Source organism: Mesoplodon densirostris, chromosome 10, assembly GCF_025265405.1.
Source record: "Mesoplodon densirostris isolate mMesDen1 chromosome 10, mMesDen1 primary haplotype, whole genome shotgun sequence".
Classification (NCBI taxonomy): domain Eukaryota; kingdom Metazoa; phylum Chordata; class Mammalia; order Artiodactyla; family Ziphiidae; genus Mesoplodon; species Mesoplodon densirostris.
Window position 1 is genome coordinate 67,401,799 of NC_082670.1, and position 23,312 is coordinate 67,425,110.

The following is a 23,312-nucleotide window of genomic DNA, read 5'->3' on the forward strand; positions in this document are numbered from 1 at the left end:
TTAGCTCTGCTGGAAGCTGGAGGGTGCTAGGCCCCTCTGTAGTAATGCATAGAATTCTAGCTTTTTTCCTCCTTTCTCTGTATATTGATTGGGCTCAGAGATTACACTGTGTCTCTATGTGAATATGGACAGTTAGCATTTACCAACATGTATCCGCCTACTTTCTCTTATTTAAAGAAAGAAAAAAAAACTTTAAAAAATGGGGTTATAGAAGGTCAGCAAAGGGTGGGTTTGAGATGTTTGGGTGGGTTAAGTGGGCATTTTGACATCATGGTTTCTCCTTTGACATGTTTAATTGTGATGTTTAATGGACATCCTTGTAGTTTAAGATGACACTTTTAAAATAAAATTCTCTCCTAATGATGACTTGAGCCCTGCCACTCAATGGGAGAATCAGCAGAACCTGTAGGATCTTATTTGCAATTGACATTCTCTATTGTAATTTTGTTCCTGTTTATTTAAAAATTTTTCTTTTTGTTTCACTGGAAAGAAAAGATGATGCTCAGTTTTAAACGTTAAAAGTGTACAAGTTGCTTTGTTACAATAAAACTAAACGTGTATACACACACACACACACACACACAAAGCGCTTGTTGCTGACCCAGACCCTCTCACTCTCAACTCAACAGATGTGCCTGCAGGAGACTACGGGACACAATGAGATGTTTGTCTAAGAGGAAGGTTTGTCATTTTTCAAAAAGCAGAGAGATATGTGTCTCCATCTAAGAAGATGGGGAAGTGTTCACTGTGTCTCTTTACTCATTTCAGAGGTATCAAATCTTGATAAGAGAATGAACTGTGTATCTGAATTTGTCTTTCTGGTGTGCACCCTGGATGATGGGTTGGAGTTTGTTTGCTCTGGAGCTGGCAATTTGACATCCATGTTAACAGCCAATGGCCAGTGTTGGTATTTTTTTTTCTGGTTTTAGAATTTTACTTATTTCTTTTTAATGTGTATAATTCAATAGTTTGTTATTATATTCACAAAGTTCTGAACCATCACTACTGTCTAATTCCAGAACATCTTATCACCACAAAAAGAAACCCACACTATTAGCAGTCACTCTCTATCCACCTTCCCCCCAACCCTCTGGCAATCACTAATCTGCTTTCTGTCTCTATGGATTTGCCTATTCTGGACATTTCATATAAATAAAATCACACAACATATGGCCTTTTGTGTCTGGCTTCTTTCATTTAGCATAGTATCAATATTTTAAAGGCGCATCCATGTTGTAACATGTATCCGTACTTTATTCCTTTTTATGACTGAATAATATTCCATTGTGTGGATGTACCACATTTTGTTTATCAGTATATCTTGTGATGGACATATGGATTGTTTCCACTTTGGCTGTTGGATAATTCTGTTAAGAATATTTGTGGGGACTTCCCTGGTGGCACAATGGATAAGACTCCGCGCTCCCAATGTACGGGGCCTGGGTTTGATCCCTGGTCAGGGAACTAGATCCCACGTGCATGCCACAACTAAGAGTTCTCATGCCACAACTAAGGAGCCTGTGTGCTGCAACTAAGGAGCTGGCGAGCCACAACTAAGAAACCCTGGAGCTGCAATTAAGGAGTCCGCCTGCCGCAATTAAGGAGCCCACCTGCTGCAACTAAGACCTGGTGCAACCAAATAAATAAATATTTTTTTAAAAAAGAATATTTGTGTATAAGTTTTTGTGTGGATTTGTGTTTTCAGTTCTGTTGGGTATATACCTCGGAGTGGAATTGCTAGGTCATATATAACTGTATTTAATTTTTTGAGAAACTGACTGCTTTCCAAAGCAGCCACGCCATTTTACATTCCAACCATCAAAATACGAGTGTTCTAATTTCTCCACCTTGTTGCTGACAATTTTTATTGTCCATAATTTTATTGTAGTCATCTTAGTGGCACCTCATTGTGGTTTTGATTTGCGTTTCCATAATGACTAATGATGTCAAGCGTCTTTTCTGTGCTTGCTGGTCATTTGTGTATCTTCTTTAGAGAAATGTCTTTTTAGAGCCTTTGCCTATTTTAAAACTGGGTTTCTTATATTTTTATTATTGACTAGTAAAAGTTCTGTAAATAAAAGAAAAAGTTATTTAAATAGTCTAAATACAAGTGTATCTTATCAGGTATACGATTTGCAAATATTTTCTTTCATTCTGTGGATTGTCTCTTTCACTTTCTTGATATTGTCCTTTAAAGCATGTAAGTTTTTATTTTGATGAAGTCCAGTTTATCCATTCCTTTTTTGCTTGTGCATTTGGTGTTATATCCGTTGCCACATCAGAATATGACCCCAGATAATGCAGGGCCTGTCTTAGATCATTGAAAGGACTTTGACTCTGAGTGAGTGTGCAGAAGAGAGAGCTGGTCAGCCATATATTAAAGGAGTCCCTCTCATTGAGAGCAAACTACAGAGGGCAAGGGCAGCAGCAGAAAGACCTGTCAGGAGGCTGCTGCCACTGCAGATGAGGGAGAGGAGCCTTTGGTGGCAGTGGGGGTGATAAGAAGTGATCAGACTCTAATGCAGTTTGAGGGCGGAGCCAAAAGGATTTGCTGATGGGTTGGATGTGCCTATGAGAGGAAGAAGTCAGTGATGCCTCCATGGTTTGGGCCCTACTGTGTGCCAGGTGCTGGCGGCACTCAGAGATTCGTGGTGCAGAGCCTTTCCTCACACATTATCTCAAACAACAGCTCTGTTAGTCCAGCTCTTCTAGAGTTGATCTTGATGGTAACTGGGATGGCCAGCCACATGTGGGTGAGGTCATGGAGCCTCAAGAGTCAAGCAAGACAAAATAATAATAGTTGAGATATAAAAGAAAGTCAAGGGCCTTTAGTTCCTCCTTAAGCTTTGCAGATACTAAAACCCCCACCAGGTGGAAGTTAATTGTGTGCTGACCACCAGCACATAGCCCCCAGACTAGCTGGAGCTGAGGATTGATAATACTGACCCCGTGATACCACCTTCTTACCTCCCCATCAACCAATCAGAGAATTGTGCACAAGCTGATTACACACCTCACAAGCCTCTCCCTCACCTTGCCTTTTTTTTTTTTTGGTCGCGCCACGCCGCTTGCAGGATTAGTTCTTAGTTCCCAACTAGGGATTGAACCTGCGCCCTCAGCAGTGAAAGCGTGGAGTCCTAACCACTGGACTGCCAGGGAATTCCCTCACCTTGCCTTTAAAAACCCTTCCCCCAAAAGCCATCGGGGAGTTTGGGTCTTTTGAGTATGAGCTGCCTATTCTCCTTGCTTGACCCAGGTTGGGCGCATCGGCAAGAAACGCTGTGCTTTCCTTCACCACAACCTGGGGTCAGTAGCTTGGCTTTACTGCGTTTGGGCTAGTGGACCTGGTTCAGTAACATAGAGGTGGCACCTGATGGGCTACAACAGAAGTGCTGAGCTGAGCACTTAATGCTCATTTGTCTCAGCTCATCTGTGTAACCCCACAAGGTAGGTATGTTCACCCCCATCTTACAGGTGAGGAAACTGAGTCTCAGAGAGGCCCACACCTGGCTGGAAACCCAGCTCTGCCCGGCTCTACCTCACTGCAACGTCAGATTCTGGAGCCAAAAAGAGACAACGGGAGAAATGAACATTCTCTTTTCTTTTTCTTTTGGCTGCGCTGTGCGGCTTGTGGGATCTTAGTTACCTGACCAGGGATTGAACCCAGCCCCTTGGCAGTGAAAGCACAGAGTCCTAACCACCGAACTGCCTGGAATTTCCTCTCTTTTCTTTCTTTATCCCACACGGTGTGTTGCTGACAGGTCTGAAGGTTCTCCATGCTGACTTCCTGAAAAAGGAGACGCCATTCCTCACCACACGTTGCAGTTCCAGATGTGCAAACTCTGCTCTGGTGAGGCCTGGTGTTTACCTGTGGCTGGCGCTCTGCAGGCCCTGCAGGCCTGGGACGGCGCACCTGCAGCTCACCTGTGCACGGGGTTCAGGGACCGGACCATGTGGATTCTGATCCTCAAGTCTGAGCCAGGAGTGTCTTCGCCTCCCTGGCCCTCAGTTTCCCCATCTGTAAAGTGGGAATGATATGGGGTGCAATGAGGATGCAGTGGGAGATGGGAGAGACCTGGCCCGTGGTGAGTCCTCCCTCCTCAGATGCTCCTGTTCCTTGGCTAGGAGCTGGAGGATGGCTGGGGAGGGGCAGAGAAAAGAGAAGAGGCTCAGCTGGGCAGCTGCTTTAGAAGGGTCTGGGATGTTTCTAGAGATGAATCATAGGGCTGAGGTTTGCTGACACCATGGAAGTGTGGGCTGGAGGCAAGTGGGCAATAGTGATTAAAACACCACACCTGGGGTAATAGATAATGGAAATGGCTCAGCTGCTGGTTATGATTGGCTATATCTATGGGCATATGTGCAATTAGGGGAACAGATCTACAGATCTGGTGACAGGGAATGGGATAAGGGGGAGGGTCTTGCTTCTTTAATGCTGTTTTTTAAGTTTTATAAATAGATTTAGTAGATCAGCTTCACAAGAGGGTATATGACACCACTTCCTGGGAGAGAGCTTTCATTCCTTCTCCAAGGGAGGGACAGGCAGAGGGTCTCCTCAGATGTGCTGGGGGACCTTACAGTCAGAATGGTCTCCATTCTCTTCAGTCAAGACAAGATAAGTACCTACTATATTCTGGGCTGAGGGCCCCCTGCTCAGCATGGACGACAGGACATCACGGTCCCCAACATCAGGGAATATATAGTGCCCCTGAGTTCACGTGTATCCCTCTCACAAACATTTACCTTGTATCACTCACCCACTCACTCAGCAAATAATGCCAAGTACCTACTGTGTGCCCAGAAACATCCCAGGCTCCAGGAATCCACAAGGAAAGCAGTGCCTGGCCTCCCAAACCTGCCCATTCTAGTGGAGGGAGTCGGACAGGAAGTCAACAAGAGCACAAGGTCATTTCAGACAGGGACACATGGGCCCAAGAAACCAAAACAAGAGGGTCAGGGCAAGGCAGGAGGGTTCTCCTGGGAGGTGGCCTCCCTGATGGGACCCACACCCCATGCAGGAGTCACCACTAAAGACCTGAGAGCAGGGTTCCCAGTGGGGGCACAGTGTGTGACCCCTAGGGAGGCTACACTGGCCATCAGCATTGTCATGAACTGTGTCTGAGGACCAGAGGCTGGTCATTGCAGGGAGGAGAGGGAGGGGACTGGGCGGGCTGGAGAAGCTGCACGGAAACCATGTGCAGGCTATAAGGAGGGGTTGGGTTTGATCCCAAGAGCAGTAGGGAGTTCCCGGAGGTCATGACATAACCTGACCAACGTTTTCTTAAGTCCTTAAGCTGGCATGGTGGGCAGTGGCATCTGCCTCTTCCAGGTGAGAGAAACAGAGGCTAAGCCGCTGGCACTGGCTGCCCAAAGCAAGTGAGCCTGTGCATCTGGGCAGAGCCCAGCGAGGGCTAAACAGGCAGGGAAAAGAAGCAGGTGGGGGACACGTATGTGGCAGAGGCACCGGAAAGTGCCACACGCAAAGACAAGAAGGAGGCCTGGGTTCCGTTGTGGTGAACAGGGAGGCCGTGGAGAACAGGAGGCAGAGGAGACTCATCCAAGTTGAGCAGAAAGTGAAAACTGGACACTCGGGGCAGAGGGAGGCCTTGCGGCCCTGGCGGGCGAGGACAGTTGGATGGGGAAAGGCTGCAGGTTGCAGAGCTGGACGCAGGGCTCCAAGAGGCAGAGGACACAAGTGAGGAGGCTCGAAGGGGGCTGGGAGCTGAGGCTTGGGCTGAGGGGGCAGCACGTGTCTTGAAGCGAGGGAACCTCTCTGGGGGCCACCATCAAGACTCTGTGCCCCTCGGGTGTTTCCAGGGCTGAATCTTGGTGTTTCCAACAACATCGTGATGGAGCTGGACCCGAGATCATCAGACAGACGTCCCTGGCAGGCAGCCATTCACAATGAGTCCAGTGTGGCGGTCAGGGCCCCCAGGCTGTTGCGTAAGTGGCTGGCTGGCTTCTGGCAGGTTCCTGCCTAATCTGCGGAGCCCCTTCCTTGCCGTGCTGAATATTCACTCCCATGATGCCTTCAACACCTGAGCCCAGACCCAGTGGGCCATCTGCTTTTAGGGGGAGGCCACCCACCCACGGTGACACCTTCACTTCCTGTCCAAGAGGCCTAAACCTCTCAGGGATGTTCTAGGACATTCAGTCAATAACGGTGCTGAAGACCAACCCCCAGCAGAGTGTAGCAGGGGCTGCGTCTCCAAACGTCTCAGCGTTTGCTCCCTCACCCTCCCCGAGGCTCTTAGCAGCTCTGACTGTGGTCAAACCTCCTACCTCTCACCTCCTCCCCTTTTCATTTCAGAAGGGACAATGTTCATTGGAGTAAACAAGCAAGAAGTAAATAAAAGTAACCCATCATCCCACCAATGAACAGTTGTCAATCCTTGCTTCCAGGCTTTTCTCTATGACTCTATAATGGTTAGATACAGAAGTAGAAGTGTTTTGCCTCTCACTTCATTCATGTCATAAGATACTGTGAATGCTTCTGCTCGTTCAGTGGTTCCCCTACAAGAGAACTGTTCATGGCGGCTTCCTGCTCTGGTATGTGGGCTCATGGTGGCCGATCGGCCCATCTCCTCTTGGGGGCTCTGAGGATTTATAGTTGTCCAGTCTTCCCAGGGTTGTCATAAACCCTCTCTCAACCAGATCTTTGGACTAATCTGTGAATATTTCCTTAGGATAAATCCCCAGAAATTTAATTGTGAGGTTAATTCCAGGATTTTTTCTTCAGAAGCAGAATTTTCAGCTGGAAATGAGGAGGTAAGTGGGCCAACTGCTGGCCTGTGTGTTCTTCCTCCCTTGGCCTCCAGTCCAGATCCCAGACTCCCAATCCTGATTTTTGCAGCATCTGAGTGTTTTTCAGGGATTCATGAAAATCCTCCCAGGAAAAGGCCATTGATTTAATTTTCCTTTCATTTGGAAGTCTCTGTTTTTGTAAGAAGTCTGGTGGGAAAGTTGCCTTCTTGGTTATGCTTGAGAGGTGGAAGTGGGGTGGGGGAGGGAGCTGCATTTCTTCATTCAACAAAGTATTATTTTTAAAAACTTTATTGCTGTACAACACATATAAAGGATGCATATCTTAAGTGTCCCTACGATGAGTTTTTACATATAAATACACCCATGGAACCACCACCCAGGTCAAGGTGAATAACATTTCCCACATCCTGGAGGGTCACCTGCACTCCTTTGTAATATCAAGGAGGGCCTACTGTGGGTGGTGATGGGGATGCAGCCGGGAAGGCAAAATTAAGGTCTGCCCTGTGGCTTAGCGGAATAGGGCACTGTCACAGCTCTGCTGGTGCCAGGACATGCCCCTCACGGAGTCCCGGCCCCGCATGGATCAGTCGTGTGGGTCAGCTGCCTGGTGGGTTGGGGGCAGGGGCTCAGCGCCTTCCTTTTGCTGCAGGTGAGGGGGGTGCGGGGAGCCAGAGTGGTGCAGGCGGAGTTGTGTCAGGGGAGTCCTGTCCCCACTTCACCTCCCGTGTCACCTCTCTGAGCCTGCTTCCCCACCAGCAAAATACTAACAATAGTTCATTTAATGAGCTAATAAATGTTTATCTCATAGTCCTATTGGGGCGGGGGGAGCACTATGGTCATTCCAAGTGTCTAAATGAGAAACCTGAGGCACAGAAGAGATTAAGTAACCAGCCAAGGTTCTACAGCTGGTAAGAGGGAGAGCTGGGATTGCAACCGAGAGCCCACTGCTCCTATAAGATATCTTATAAAAACAAGCATCTCACAGGTTTTGGTGGGGGGGAGATCCTGGGTCACAAACAGAACTGTTTTGTGACAACAACAAGCCACTGTGGCTATAACAACTTCTACCTATCCATCCAGTCATTATCTACCCTCAAAGGCTGGGTGAAAGCCTGGGGTACCCTGGGACCGATGCCCCTCTGGGGCTCAGGCTGCTCGTATTCCAACAACAGAGAGAGAGGGGTTTTTTTGCTTCAAAAGACAGCTGACATTTAACTTGCCCCCTGAAGTGCCAGGTGGTGGGCCAGGCCCCTTAGGCCAGGCCCCTTATGTTTATATTATCTATGGAATCATCCCAACCACCTGGGAGGCTTCCCCTCCATGCTGTAGTGAAGGGAGTAAAGGTCAAAGGGGAAAGGTGAAAACACCTGCCAGGTTTCAAACCAAGTCTGTCTAGGCCCGTCGGAAGGATTCGCAGAAGCCGCCTGCTTTGTGTGGCTGCTTTTCTGTCTCGGGCATCTGCTTTGCCAGTCCATCCTGGCCAGTCCTGGTCTCTGGGGGAGACAAACTTGTTCCAGATGGGGTGATGTGTTAGGGCTGATGGATTCTTCTGGGAGGCTTTTGTAGAGTTCAGGGTGTGGCCAAAGGGGGATATGCCCACCATGTCACGTGTCTTTGCTTAGGTGAAGGTGGTGGTCGGCAGCCCCCGCACACTGTCGTAGGCAAGTACCACCTGCTAGTGAAAAGTGGAAACAAACATATCTTCAAGTCTGAAGAAAACATGTTGTACCCAGGTTTCTTTTCAACCCATGGTGTGAGGGTAACGCGAAACTCAGGTCAGCTGGGGAAATGTGTCAGGTGAGACTCATGGGAGGAGGCAAGAAGCAGCGCCTACTGTATGCCTCACGTGGTCCGTGAGCTTTGCTTACCATCCAGGTGCTTTCAAACTAGGTGAAGGGACCAGACCCAGGGACAGATCATGGGTGGCTTTGGAGCAGCCCCTCTGTGGCTGAGCTCCTTGGCCATTTCACTTCTCCCCTGCCTGACCCCCACCATCTGGCTTTGGCCTCCACCACTGTACGGAGGCTGCCCTTGTTGGGGGCGTCACCCCAGCTTCCTACTTGCCTTCTCCGGGCGCAGGGCCTGAATCCTGACAGGTGTTTCCTTCCTCCTGAAAACTCTCTGCTCTTTTGGGTCTCCCCTCTCCCCTCCAGGTTTTCATCGGCCCAACCCCTTCTTACCTGCGGCTCCATGGGAGCCTTCGCGCAAAGTGCACTGGAGGGCATTCCTCCCCCACCAGCACCAGCCCTCTATCCCGTGGCTGCTAGGCAGGGCATCTCGACACAGCTTCACATGTGCTCATTGGTTACCAGACCTTCTCCACACCCGCACTGCTACAGCCACCTTGAAGTTAAAAACTCAAGTGTACAAGCTAGAAACCAGGGAGCTGGTTTAGTTATTTATTTATTTAGTGTTTGGAAATGATTTCAAGCTGCAGAAAAGTAGGCAAAAATGGTATAAAGAACATCCATATGCCCTTTATCCAGATCCACTGTGAACATTTTGCCCTATTTTCTTCATCATTTTCTCTCTCTTCCTCTCTCTCCACACACACACACACCCACACCCACACTTTATTCTTGAACCATGTTGCAACCATTGTTGCTCTTTACCCAAAAATATTTCAGTGTGTACTTCCTAATAGGAAGATTCTCTTGCTACACAGCTGTTATTAACTTCAGTAATTCAGTGTTGACATAACACTGTATCTAATCTACTTACTGGAATTCCAACTTAGTCAGTTGATGCAATCATGTTCTTTATAACATTTTTTTCCCTCCAGTACAGGATCCAGTCCAGGGTCACATACTGTGTTCAGCTGTCCTGTCTCTTTACCTCCTTTAATCTGGAACTGTTCCTCAGCCTTAGTCTTTTTTGACATGGACATTTTTGACTAATAGACTCCCTTGGCCCCCCCCTTTTTTTTCACTAGAACATTCCTCATTTGGGGTTTATCTGATGATTCATGATCTTTATTTTTTTGTTTTCATTTAATTAATTTGTTTGTTTGTTTAATTAATATTTATTTTTGGCCGCGCTGCACGGCTTGCAGGATCTTAGCTCCATGACCAGGGATCGAACCTGTGCCCCCTGAAGTGGAAGCGAGGAGTCCTAACCACCAGACCACCAGGGAAGTCCCGATGATTCATGATCTTTAGATTCGGGTTATGCCTCCCTGCCTGGAATATTACATAGGTGAAGCTGTGTCCTCAGGACATCACATCTGGTGGCACACAGTGTCCACCTGCCCCTCATTGGGGATGTTAAATTTGATCATTTGGTCAAAGTGTTGTGCAATTTCCCTGCTGTATAATTACTATTGTTTCCTTTGTTACTAATAAGTAGTCCTTGTCTTGTGGCAACACTTTCAAGCCATGCAAATATCCTGGTCCTCATGAAAATGCTCCCCCGCCTAGATTTACCAACCACTGACAGTTCATGCCTGAACCAACCTTCTCTATGATGGTTGCACAGTGATTTTCCAACTCCAGCTCTCCCTCCACACTTACCTTCTGGGCCCTGGTATTCTCCTGTAAGCAAAGCCCTCCCTTCACCAATCTGTCTATCATCTGTCTATCTGTCTGTCTGTCTAATCAATCATCTATCCATCTATGAAACAATCTATCTGTATGGACTCAGAGATCTCATTTGTTCCCAGTGGTTTACAATCATTCCTGTTCTTAATTATGTTTATGCTCAGACTGTCCCACGTTTGCCCAGTGGAAGTCCCGCACAGCTGGTCAGGAAGCGAGCATCTTTTTGATACCCGTCTTAGCTCTTGCCTCCCATGTCTTACCCCCCAACACACACTGTTTCAAACCCCTCGTGTAGACTTTGCGGGACCTCCCACCCCACCTCTCCCCCAGGCCAGGCAGCTTCCTCCTGTGACAGGTCTGCCTTTGTCCAGGGCGTGGATGATAACCCCATGTGCATGTGTGCCCTTGCTTCAGAGGATGTGGTTTTCACGGCTGATGAGACAGAGTGAAATGACGACCGTTACATCTGTTGTGTCAACTCTGTCAAAGAAAAGTCCTGGAACTTTGGTCAGGTGATGAATTGGTCATCCTATGGCTGGGCCAGGCCCCACCTTTTTAGTTAGGTAGTAGCCAGTAAAGGTTATGCAGAAACGTTTCTGAGCCTCGTGCCAAACCCCAACTCTATACATGTGATACTTGCCTAGAGGGGGTAACCCTCCCCCCCAGAACATGCAGACAGGTGGCAGAATCAGAGCTGGGCCTAGGGCCTTTCCCATCCTCCTCTACTCTCTGCCACCCCCCACCCCCACTTCTCAGTGTATTTATCAAAGAACAAACCACCTAACAATTCACAAGGAAGCTCCATTACAAGTGAAATATTGACAAAGATAAAGAACTTCTAGAACTTTTTTTTTTTTTGGCCACCCCTCACGGCTTGCAGGATCTTAGTTCCCTAACCAGGACTGAACTCGGGCCTGTGGCAGTGAAAGCACAAAGTCCTAACCACTGGACCAGAAGGGAATTCCAAGAACTTCTAAAACTTGAGAGAGATTATCTAGAAGACTTTGGTCTGGAGGCCTCTGCTCAGTGGAAGAATGAATGTCTCTGTGCAGCCATGAGGCAGAACAACAGTGTGGAAGGAGGAAGGGCTCCATGGCTCTAAATGCACAAATCCAGTGGCGAGGACTTATGGCACCAGAAACTTCCAGCCTTTCGTCTCACCACCTTTTGCAACAAAAAAACTTCTCGAAAATGCCATACTCTACACAACTGCTTGGCTGCCCCTCCCCTCCCTGGGTCTGGATGCCTAGGATAGGATGGAAATGGGGACAACAAAGGGGAGACTCCCATGAGTGAGGCCTGCTGTGTGCACTCTGCAAGGTGCTTCACAAGCATCCTCTTGTGAATCCATCCCTGGGGGGCAGTTACCATCACTACTTACAGGTGAGGGGGTGGAGGGAAACAAAATGGGAGGAAGTGGTTAGCACAGGAAGTGGGGAGCAGGTAGCGAGTTGATGGGGGAGCAGTCACCAGAGGAAGGAAACAGACAGAATGAGGAACACAGCAGGGTGGGGAAGAAGGGATCACCTGAATCCTAGGTAATTGTCCCTCTGAGAAAATCAAGGGGTAACTTTAACAACCTCAAAGAATTATGACCATGGAACTTTCCCAGACTCTTTCTGAAGAATGAAGGTTATTAGCTATTCCTTCTATTTTGGTAGTTTCCCTCTCAGATTACAAAAATAACACAGGTATTTCAACTCTGTAAATATATTAAAACCATTGAATCATCCAGCTTAAAGGGTTGATTTTATGGGCTGTAAACTATATCTCGATAAAGTGGTTTAAAATAAATATATCAATAGAATTCAAAAGGTAACACATATGTTTATCAGAGAAGACCTAGAAGGCTTAGAAGATACAGAGACATGGAAAGAAATGAAATCATAATCTCCTCCCTCAGTGATAAATACTTCATGTTCTAGTGTGTGTCATTCTTTTTCTATTACTAATTCATGCTTACAGAGTTGAGATAATGTTATATGTGCACAACTTTATAGTCTATTTTGTTTATCTTGATCACAAAGGGATTTTCTCTGTGATATTAAAAACTCTGCTGGCACGTCTTTATGATGGCTGTGTAATATTCCACCCCATGGCTCTGTGGGTTTACTTAACGGCTGCCTTGGGTATAGACCGTTAAGTGGTTTCTGGTTTTCCATGCTGTGGGAGACTTCTTTGTGAGCCTGTGGGTAGAGTTCCTTGCCGGGAGATGGGTGGTCCCACAGGGTCGTTGTGAAGTGCAAATTAGGGAGTATGTGGGAACTCCCCCGTGGTCCAGTGGTTAGGACTCCACGCTTTCCCAGGGCGTGGGGTCAATCCTTGGTCAGGGAACTAAGATCCTGCAAGCCTGGCGGTGCAGCAAAAAAAAAAAAAAAAAAAAAAAATTAGGGAGTATGTGTTAAGTTTCTGACATGGAACAAACACTTGTTAATGGCCTCTTTCCTCATTTCCCAAAACAACTGCTGCATTTGTCTGTCAAGCCAGAGCCTCCTGGAGACCATGGAGCTGAAGCACCCCACCGCCAGGGTCCAGGACCCTGTGTGCTCTGGTAGGTGTGGGAGGCCTAGTCATGGCCTCCATCTCCCCTGTGTGGACGTGCCGTTCGGTGCCCTGCCCTTTCTCTCCCAAAGCCTGCTCTGGGGAAAGCAGTGGCAGGGGGCCCCTTGATTCCTAGAGACATCCCCTCATCTTGCCCATCAAGTACACATAGGGATGGACACGACCCCTAGTTCCAGCCTCTCCTCCTCCAGGAAGATCTCTGGCTGTGAAGTCAAGGCTTGGTCACCGCTGTTGGTCACACAGGTCTCAGATCAGAAGCCTCCTCTTCAGGGAGATTTTTCCTGGCTCCCCGGCCAAAGGAGCCTGCTGCTGTCACATCCACCTGCTGTCTTTTCTTCATAGCACTTGTCATTCCTGAAAGTGTTCGTGTATTCCGCGTTTACTGTCTGACCCCCAGTACCCGCCCCCCAGTACCACTTCCCAGACCAGAACATGAGCACCTGTTCCTGTGGGGACCAGGATCCCCAGCTCTTACAGGGATCCCACTTGTTTGAACTATAGCAGCTCTGAGAGTCCTTCATAAGTTTTTAATCCAAATAATAATAAATCATAAATAATATTACAAAGAATACATACATTGAATCCCAGTATAAAAAATTCTGATAATACAGAAGCCTGTAGAGTAATTTTGCCCCAAATTTGATGCTGTCTTATACTGTTTACCAATTGCTCAGCAGTTATTAGGTTTTTTCCCCCCGGGGCTGAACTGTAAGCTCTTTAAACTACACCTCAGTGCTAGGCCTGATTGACTATTCAAAGCTATCAAGAGATCTACATCTGCTGAAGTCTATTTTGAGTGCAGGTTTTCCTCAGACCTGAGTGCAGAGCCCCAGCCCTGCCACTTGGAGGCTGACCCCAAGGCTTGACCTCTCCAAGCCTCAGCTTCAGCATCTGCAAATGGTATTCACATGGAATTCACTCTTCCTGCCTGCAGGCTGGGCTCCAGTTGGGTAAGCAACTTATTCCAGTTCCTTTGGGAGGTTCCTGGGTTTAGGACTGAGAGTCCGTGTCCCAGGAAACTCCTCAGTCCTGGGCCAGCAGGATGACCGGCACCCCTGTCCACCTTGCCCAGAGCAACTGTTCTCAGATGGTTTGGTCTCAGGTCCCTTTTACACTCTTACAAATTATTGAGACCCCAAATCACTTGTGTTTATGACTTCTTTTTTTAAGGGAACTTTATTTTATTTTACTTTTCTTTGGCTGTGTGGGGTCTTCGTTGCTGCACTTGGGCTTTCTCTAGTTGCGGTGAGCGGGGGTGGGGTACTCTTCGTTGTAGTGCACGGGCTTCTCATTGCAGTGGCTTCTTGTTGCAGAGCATGGGCTCTAGGTGCGCGGGCTTCAGTAGTTGTGGCTCATGGGCTCTAGAGCACAGGCTCAGTAGTTGTGGCTCACGGGCTTAGTTGCTCTGCAGCATGTGGGATCTTCCTGGACCAGGACTCAAACCCATGTCCCCTGCATTGGCAGGCGGATTCTTAACCACTGTGCCACCAGGGAAGTCTCACGACGTTTCTTTCTGCAAATATTTACCATTTTAGAAATTTAAACTGGGAAGTTTAAAATATATTTATTTAACTGATTCTAAAAGAATAATAATAAATTCAACACGTTAACATAAATAACACATTTTTGTGAAAAATAACTATTTTTGGAAGCCTAAAATATGTCAGGAGAGTGGCATTGTTTTACATTGTTCTAAATCTCTTTAATGTCTGGCTTAATAGAAATCAGCTGGATTTCCCTACCTGCTTCTGTATTCAATCTGTCCAGGGGCATTGTTTTAGTTGCAATATAGGAAGAAAATCTGACTTCCCCCAGATACGTAGATGGAAAAGGCAGGCATATCTCCATAGCCTTTTCAGATGATGGTGGATAGTTTTCTTTGATTCTACACCCATGTGTAACAACTGGTGGTTTTGTAAGGTTGATCACTGTGTAGAATCTGAAACCATGTCAATCAACTTTTCATCTTCGGTCTGTGTGGGAGAGAATGAGAGGGAGAAACACAAATAACACCTGGGGTTTATTGTGCAAATCGTTTTGGTCACAGACCTCGGGACAACCCGGCAAGCAACCCGGGAACACTCTCCAAGGCCCAAAGAGAGAGACAGGAGCCATGGGGCTGCTCTTGCCACCTGGGTGGTGGGCAGCTGTGTTCATCTCTAGGTGAGTCTTAAATGCCCCCTTTGTGGGGTGGCTGTGACTGTGTACCTGACCCAGGGGGATGCCCCCTCCATGGTCGGGGCTCCCACTCCCTCCTGGCCTGCCTGGTAGTTCCAAGTAAGTGACTGGTATTGTACCCATGGGGCCCTCTCGCTGGCCCTCAGGGGCCCAGGCACAGAGTGCACGGTGCCCATGGAAGGATACGCCTGCTCCTGTCCCTTTACCACCAGGCCGAGTTCTCCAGCCCAGGGCGGTGGGGTGGAGTGTGAGGAAGGAGAGGAAAGGGGACTGGGCCGCCAGCAGGCGAAGCTTGTACTGGTCTTGCTCTAGTTCTCAGGGGTGTGGGTGGACTTGCACCCTCTTTCCAAGCTCTGTGACCCTGGCAAGGCTCTGAGCTTCTCTGGGTTCCTGTCGGCTCATCCTTGGGTTAATATGAGGACTCAGTAACATGTAACAAGTATGTGTTATGCCTGACACGTGTGGGCCTGTTTGTACCTATTCCCAGGTGGGGTTTTTTGTGTGTGTGTGGTACGCCGGCCTCTCACTGTTGTGGCCTCTCCCGTGGCAGAGCACAGGCTCCGGACGCGCAGGCTCAGTGGCCATGGCTTACGGGCCCAGCCGCTCCGCGGCGTGCGGGATCCTCCCAGACCGGGGCACGAACCTGTGTCCCCCGCATCGGCAGGCAGACTCTCAACCACTGTGCCACCAGGGAAGCCCCCCAGGTGATTCTTATGTGTTGGAGTTTGGGAAGCAGTGGGCTAAGCCACTGCTTATTTTGAGGACACCAGCCCAGAGACATGGGGCAGGCGGCCCAAGGTTGCACAGCAAGGTGGTGGTTGAGTCAGCAACACTGACTCCCAGGGCAGTGCTCCCTCCCGACATCCGGGCACCTCTTTAGCCTGTGACCCAAGCTTGAGCACCCAGACCTCCCAGGTGTTGCAGCAGTCACTTCTGAGGTTAGGTTAGAAAAGATTCCATCACATGTGAGGGAATCTCAGGACCCAAGCTGACTTTGGAGGCCTCTGCTGTAGGCCTGACAACTTTTCCCCTCCCGGGTCCCTGGTTAATATTGCTCCTTCACCCCTAGAAATATGTTGCTGTCTGTGGGCCTGCAGGAGCTACTGTGAATCTGTGGCCACAAGGCAGGGCTTCTGGTCAGGGCTGCCTGACTAGCACTCCCACCCTGAGCAGGGGAACTGGATGGGCAGTTAGCGCATTGGTTAGCTGCTGCCATGTAACACGTTACCCCCAAATGTAGGGCCGTAACACAACAAATACTTATCATCTTGCAGAGTCTGCAGGTCAGGAATCCAGGCATGATGCTCTAGCTCAGGGTCCTTCAAAGACTGCAGGCCTCTTGGGGCTCTTGACTGGGTTGTGGGCAGGTGCCCACATGTGGCTGCTGGCAGTCTCAGGGCAGGGACATCAGTTCCTCACCATGTGGGCCCCTCCACAGGGCTGCTCACACCAGGTAGCTGACTACTGTCAGAGCCAGTGAGCGAGAGAGGGAGACCTTAGGATGGAAGCTGCAGCCTCTTTGTAACCTCATCTCAGAAGTGACATCCCCTCACTTTGCCGTGCTCTGTTGTCTAGAAGTGAGTCACTGGGTCCAGTCCACATTCTGGGAGAGGGGCTTCTGCAGGGAGGAGGAGGGCATTACTGGGGGCCCTCCTAGAAGCTGCCTACCACATCTGGGAAGAGGAATTCGCTTTGTTCCATAGGAAATACAACACCACCCATTAGGATTTTTGAAAGAATGAACATCTTTGGAGCCCAGCATCACTCCCCATCCCTCCCCGCCACCCATTGCTCTGTGGATGCGTGGGTCCAGGGGGCACTGACAGGCCGGGGCCACTAGTTGGGACAGGAGGAAAACATAAACATGTCATCTGCAGAACAACCCTAAAGGTAGGTGTTCTAATGATTACCATTTTACAGAGGAGGAAACTGAGGCACAGAGAGGTCAGCATGTGCCTCAGGTCAGCTGGGTGGTATGCTCCTTGGCCCTTTGTCCTGGTCCAACTGCACCCTCCCCATGTTCTCAGATGCTCTGTGGGGCCACACTGGGGGCTGTGTGGCCAGGCTGGGCTCGGCTGCCAACACCTTGTTCCGCTGGGGGTGGGCACTGACCATCCCCCCTCGGGAAACCAGGGGCCAAAGGGAGAAGTACCAAGGGTGGGGCTGATCACCCCTGCCTGGTGTCATCTCAGAGCTGAGAGCATTGGGCATCCCAGCACGCAGCAAGACCGCCTACGATTCAGCCCATGACACTGAAAACAGCCTCACGGTAGACACCTACCTGAATGAGACAGGCGAGCCATCTCTAGCGTGACTGAGATTCCATCTGACATGTCTCTGCCCATCAGAGTGTATTCTTGTTGGTTTTGTGTCAGTCTTTCTTTAAGTAGTGCTTTTAGGCCTGGGGAGAGGCAGGCAGGCCTTGCACCTCTTTTTAAAAATGTCCTCATTGAGGTTTCTGTATTATCTGACCAGCCGATTCAACTTGCTATGACCTTCAGTGCTTCCCAGTGCTCCGCAAATGAAATAGCAGTTCCTCAGCCTGGGATTCCAGCTCCTGCAGAGTCAGCCTCCAGTTCCTTTCCTGACTTTACACCCCAACTGTGCTGCTCCCTCTTCCCTTAAATGGCTTCCCCCCTCCAGACCTCTGCCTCTGCTTTCCCCATCTGCTACTTTCTTTTCTGAGGTCTCTGCTATCCACTTGCCCCTTGCCCCCCGCCCCCTAACGTGTGTTGTTTTGTTTGTTTGCTGTTGCTGTTTGTTTAGTAACTTTCTTGACAGAGTTCTGCAAAGTCTGTATTCTTTGTTGTACGTGGCCACTGAAGTCTCTGCTCAGTGTGCTTAGTGGTCAGCTAATGACTGGACAGGAATTTCCATAAACGTCTTGGATTGGTAAGTCTCCTAGCTTTTGCCAAGGGGCTCTGTGTAAAGTTGGGGTACACCCCCAAGTTGGGGTCCCCTGCATCGGCAGGCGGACTCCCAACCACTGCGCCACCAAGGAAGCCCCTGAGGTGCCTTTTAACGTGTGTTCTAGCTTTGCCTGGCTGACCTGCCTTTTAATTGGCTCTGACGGTATTTCTAGCTAATATATCTGCACTGCCAAAGGCATGGAGAAACCACAGGGTGTTGGTGGGGAGTGAGAACTGTTTCGGAAGAGCTAGATATTTGGATGAATGTTACAAATGAGGTGAAGCCTGATACATGCAAAACATGATGTAAGCCCAGGGAATCCCTGGGTGGAGGAGGGGCACCAGGCCTGAGGTGTGGGTCCGAGGAAGAGGGCTCAGCCGGGGCCAGGTGGGGGAAGTGGTTACACCAGTGTCAGGTGTTCTGGCCAGATGAGAGGTAGGGGCACTCTGAGGGAAGAACAGAGCTTAGCTTCAGTTCTGCTTCTTTCTCTGGGCTGCTCTGTGAGGCAACTTGACTGACAGGCCCCTTTTGGGACTTGGGGTCTTGTCTGTGAGGAGGTATGATATCCAAGGGTATGGAAGGGAGCCTTGGTGTGGTGGGCAGGAGCCTGTGTATTAACCCTGGAGCTTGGGAAGGGCATCTATGGGAATCCTCCCTCACAAATGTCCCTTGTTTAAAGGGCCTTTCTGGGGAAGCCTCCTTGCACCCGTCTGTCTTGCTAGATGGGGCATCTTAGAACCACAGGCTGCAGGTGGGGCTGGGTGGTGCAGGACGGTCCTTAGTTTGGTGAAGAGGGATCCTGCTTAGGGCTGCAAAGAGGCCAAGATACAGGACAGGCTTGAACTCTGGTTGGCATGGGATGACATGTCTTGAGTTCCTTAAAAGAGAGTCTGACAAAGCTCAGGATGTCAGGTTATTTATACATATACATGATTGTTGGCAACACCAGAAGCTAAAGAAAGGCATGGAACAGATTCTCCCCTAAAGCCTTCAGACACACACACACACACACACATTTTCCTGGCTTGATATAACTCATCATTTTGGTTCTATTTCTCTGCTTTAACTTACCATGAAAACATGTACCTGACTCACACATCTTCTCCCCCTCTTCTCATCCCCGCCCCACCACATCTGCCTGATGCAGTCAGAGCTGGAAGAGCCCCTGGAAGCTGGTTTAACCACCTTGCTTTACATTGGAGAATACTGAGGCCCAAAGAGGCAGTGAAGTCATCTAAAGCGTCAGAGCTGCGTCCCAGATCTGGTAAGTGCCATACCAGGGCCAGTTTATTCTAACTAGCCAGGGGACTGGCCTTCAGCAAGCCTCAGAAACTGAACCTCAGTTTCCTCATCTATAAAATGGGGATAATAATACCTGTTCACCGCACGGCACATCTGTGAAAGTCAAATGGGCCAAACAGCAAGAGGAAAATGGGTAGAGAATGGCCTGAGTGCCTAAGAGGACCCAGGTCTGTCTGGCTCCAGAGGTCATGCTTGTTTCTGGCCCTTTGTCTTCCCCCAGGGTGATGGTGAGTGAAGAGGAAGCCTATAGACCCAGGGGTCACAGGCTCAAACTGGCCAGACCAGTTGGCGGTAACAATGGGGACAGTGGGGTGTCATGGACAAACAGGAACAGGGAGGACCGTGGTAAACAGGAGTGGGTGCTGCCACTCAGCTCATCTAACTGAGATTGTGTAGGAACGTGGGGCCTACACTTCCGGATCTTCTGACCTTTCAGAATAAGCTAGAGGAGTGTGTGTGTTCTTCTACAGTGTAAAGCTCCTGGGTCTTAAAATGCGGCAATTAATTCAAGTTGTAAAAATCACTGTGTGGATCAGACACAGCAAGTCAGAGGTTAAACCTGTCCTTAGCTTGTCAGTTTATAAACAGTGCTGCCAACAGCTGAGATGCTACTGGCACCCCTGCCCCGCCCTGGTGCCATGTTCCAGCCCTGACAGGCTGCATCTGACTCTCCAGCATGGGTTTAATCATCAGTATTCATCAAAAGCTCCCTAGGTGCTTCTCACAGCACCCAGCATGGATGCCTACTGTGCTGTGTCCAGGAATGGCCAGAACCCTTCAAGGAGGCTGAGCTGAGGTTGCGACTCCTGGTTTCTCACACAACTTACCTCCCCTCTCCTGCAGCATCCTCAGCTGAATGCATGTCTGTGTGTCTGAATTTTCCAGGACGGTGAAGCCAGGTGAGACCATTAGATTCCAAATAAAAGGCATCCCAACAACAGCTGGACTTGAGAAATTTATCAAGTTTAATTCCAATCAGGTGAAAGAGGTTCATGCTGAGAAGACTCTTCTCATCACAACTAGCCTTTGCCTGATGCCTTGGAAAGAGGCAGCAGCTGTGACCGGCTCTAAGCCTTGGCTGAGCGTTTCAGCGTTTCCTGCTTTGGGATTAGCGTTCAGATAATTAGATTTTATTACTCATTAGATTTCAGATGATTAGACTTGATTACTCATATGAGGGCAAATTCAAGAGCCAGCTGGGTGAAAGTTAGCGTTCAAAGGCCAACACAAATCACAGGCAGCAGGACCCACTAGGCCAGGTCATGTGGAATCACAGGGTAGACTGTTGACAGCTAGAAACGCCCAGCCTGGGCCACAGAACCTCACCTCCCTGCCTTGAGTCATGGCCTCAAAGAGCAGGGCCACCACTATCTGCAGTCAGAACCAAAGGCGTCCACAGCCACAGAGTCCCTCCCTGGAGACACAGGCTATCAGAAGCTGCTGCCCACTTGCCCTGTGAGGAGGGACCACCCCTTCAGCCCCAGAGTGCATCAGCCCTTGGAAGCACCAGCCAAGTAGAGTCTTCTGCCAGAACTGGGCTGGGCCTGCTGGAAATACATTCTCTCCTCGCTATTGTCTGCCTGAAATCCCACCCCTCTTCCTTCCCTGAGGGGGGCCTACCTGAGGAAGAGCAGGTAGACAGGGCCTTTCCCTCGGATCTCTGCACACACTGGGCCTGGGCCTGGGCCTGGGCCTGCCTGCCAAACCAGAAGCAGGACTGAGGGCCAGGTGCTGTCTGTTCACCTTTGACTTTCGACAACTTCAGGCAACTTGAAACTATGGCACCTAAAACCCAACTTCACAGCCCCTATGCTTCCCCATGGTTGGTGAGCCTTCGAGGCACCTGTAGTGTAGTAGGCACGTCCAGTCTTCCATGCGGAAGGAGCCCCAGCCCCTTGGTGGTGGTGGATGACCCAGTGGTCCCTCCTACTTGATGACTGATGGTGCTGGTAAGTTAAAATCAGGAACCTTCAAGGGGGCCAATGCGGGGGTGGGGGGGGGTGAGGGAGGGAGGGAGGAAGATGGTGAACGGCCCCACCTCTCCTGGTGAGGGAGCCTGCCTACCTGCTCCCTCCATACAGCCCCTGAACCTTCTCCAAGGAAGCCACAGCCTCCTCACCTGGTCCCATCCAGACATTTCACTCTCACTCTAACACCTGAAACATCCCCCTCCTCCAGGCAGCATTGGGAGTGATCGGAGAGCACCCCTCCCCCTCATACCAGGCAGGCCCATCCCAGACCCTTACCCTGCTGAGCACTCTCAGCTCACATGCGGTGAGGACAGCCAGCCCTGTGCTCCCCGGACATGCTGCTGGACCCCAGGTCCCCTTTTCAGGAAAGCCTTCCCTTGGGAACCATCTTGGATGTGGCCCTAGATGTGGTCTGTGAATTTGCTGATCCTGTTGCTTCAGTTCCTTTCTCTCATGGCCAAGGAGGTAAGATCCATCCCTCTGTACCTCCCATTCACTCCCCCATCCCCAGGAATAAAGCTGCCTTTGTGACCCTGTGGGCCTCCACCTCGGGGTGCAGAGGGGGCAGGCCAGCCAGAGGGGTCCTGACTTGGACCAGACCCAGGAAAAGAAGGGTGTTAAACAAGGGTGCCCCTTCCTGACCTTTGGGGTAAAGAAGACATCCCAAGGGGTGCCCCACGTCTGCCTTGTTCACCACCTCATCTCACAAGTGCTGGTGGCCCCATAGGGCTGGCCTAGAAGCAGAGTTGTGGGCAGCAGCACAGGGACCCACCAGAGATGCCCTCTCTGGTAGAGTGTGTGTGTGTGCGCGCGCGTGTGTGTGCGTGTGTGTGTGTGCCCATTCTTTCAGAGAGACATGATGGGCACTGTCTTGGGAGAACTGGCCTAAAACAGTCAGGCCAGATTTCTGGTCAGTTCGGCCCATGTGGGTGGTTAGACTCTCTCCAGGACGGACAGTTAATGCAGTTCTCATAGGGGAGGTCAGAGTTCCGGTAGCTCTAAACAGGTTCTTCCTCCCGACCTTCCAGTAGGAATGGACCGATTTTTAGCTACAAGGCAGGACACCTCCGAGCTGACTCAGGGATTCTAGTATCTATAGAACAGGAGCTAAGTTTGGGTGTTACTGTCATAACTCAGGATTGCTTCCAACCTGGGCTCATCCCGTGTGTGTGTGTATAGCCTGCTGTTGGAGTCCTCTCCCAAACCAAGCCTGAGCCCTGAAGGTAGCTGAGCCCGCCATGCCTTTCTTCTAGTTTAGGCAGGCACCAGGGGGAAGCCCTTTCGGGGGAGTGACCAGGATCCTTTCAGCCTTTCCAGGTCCATCTCTTCTGATGCCAGTGTCCCACCCCAGGTTCCCAAGGCCAGCCCTGCTCTGTTCTTCCATCACAACCTCACAGCCTTAGTTCTCAAAAGCCAGGAGCCTGGGCCCCAACCTTCTCAAGAGAAGACAGATATCCCAAGAAAGGACAGAGGCCAGTTCTTTTCTGCCCCCAGGCTGCCCTATTCAGAGCTTCCTTTGCTGGGTGAGGCTGCACAGGCTGTGAAGGGTGCCCAGCCTCGGAGAATGGTTCCTGACAATCCCTCATGGGCAGATGAGCTCAGAGCAAGTTTCTCGTCTTCCTCTGTCACCCCTAGTCCACCCCCATCCCCGACCTGGTCCAACGTGGGGAGAGGGAGGACGGGTCAGAGGACGGCAAGGCCAAGGGGGTGGTGTGAAGGGAGCAGTGGGTGCAGGGGAGCAAGTGGTGCGCAGGAGCCCTGTGGCCACGATGCCGGCACGTAGGGTGATGCGGCTGCCTGGTGCCTGGCCCTCTCCCCACAGTATCATTCATCTATCACCTCCACAGAGTCCTCGTCCTTCCTCTGCTCTGACTGCTCCTCTGTTGTTTCTGTGTTCTCAGTGTCTGACAGCGATGCCACCTGTCGCACCCAGTCACCGTCACTGAGAGGCTTTGGATGACGCGGTCCGGAGAAGGGGTTGAACCAGTTCAGGGAAAAGTCCCCACCAAAGGTCTCTTTGACTGACTTCCAGCTGCCTGTGTGTTCCCTGGGCTGGTGCTTTCGTTTGAGGCGTTCAATGCCCTGGAGG

The 23,312-nt window shown here is 50.0% G+C and overlaps 1 protein-coding gene across 5 annotated transcripts in view; it reads right to left on the reverse strand.

The window, feature by feature from the left end:
• Positions 1–20,194: 20,194 nt before the first annotated feature.
• ZDHHC3 (zinc finger DHHC-type palmitoyltransferase 3) overlaps positions 20,195–23,312 on the reverse strand; it is a 55,923-nt gene continuing 52,805 nt past the window's right edge. For 4 of the 5 annotated variants that reach the window (XM_060109550.1, XM_060109552.1, XM_060109551.1 and 1 more), the window contains one exon: positions 20,195–23,305. In XM_060109550.1, coding sequence (XP_059965533.1) covers positions 23,048–23,305 — 258 coding nt within the window. In that variant the 3' untranslated portion in view covers positions 20,195–23,047. The remainder of the gene's footprint in view (positions 23,306–23,312) is intronic. The other variant, XM_060109556.1, reaches the window with a different exon arrangement.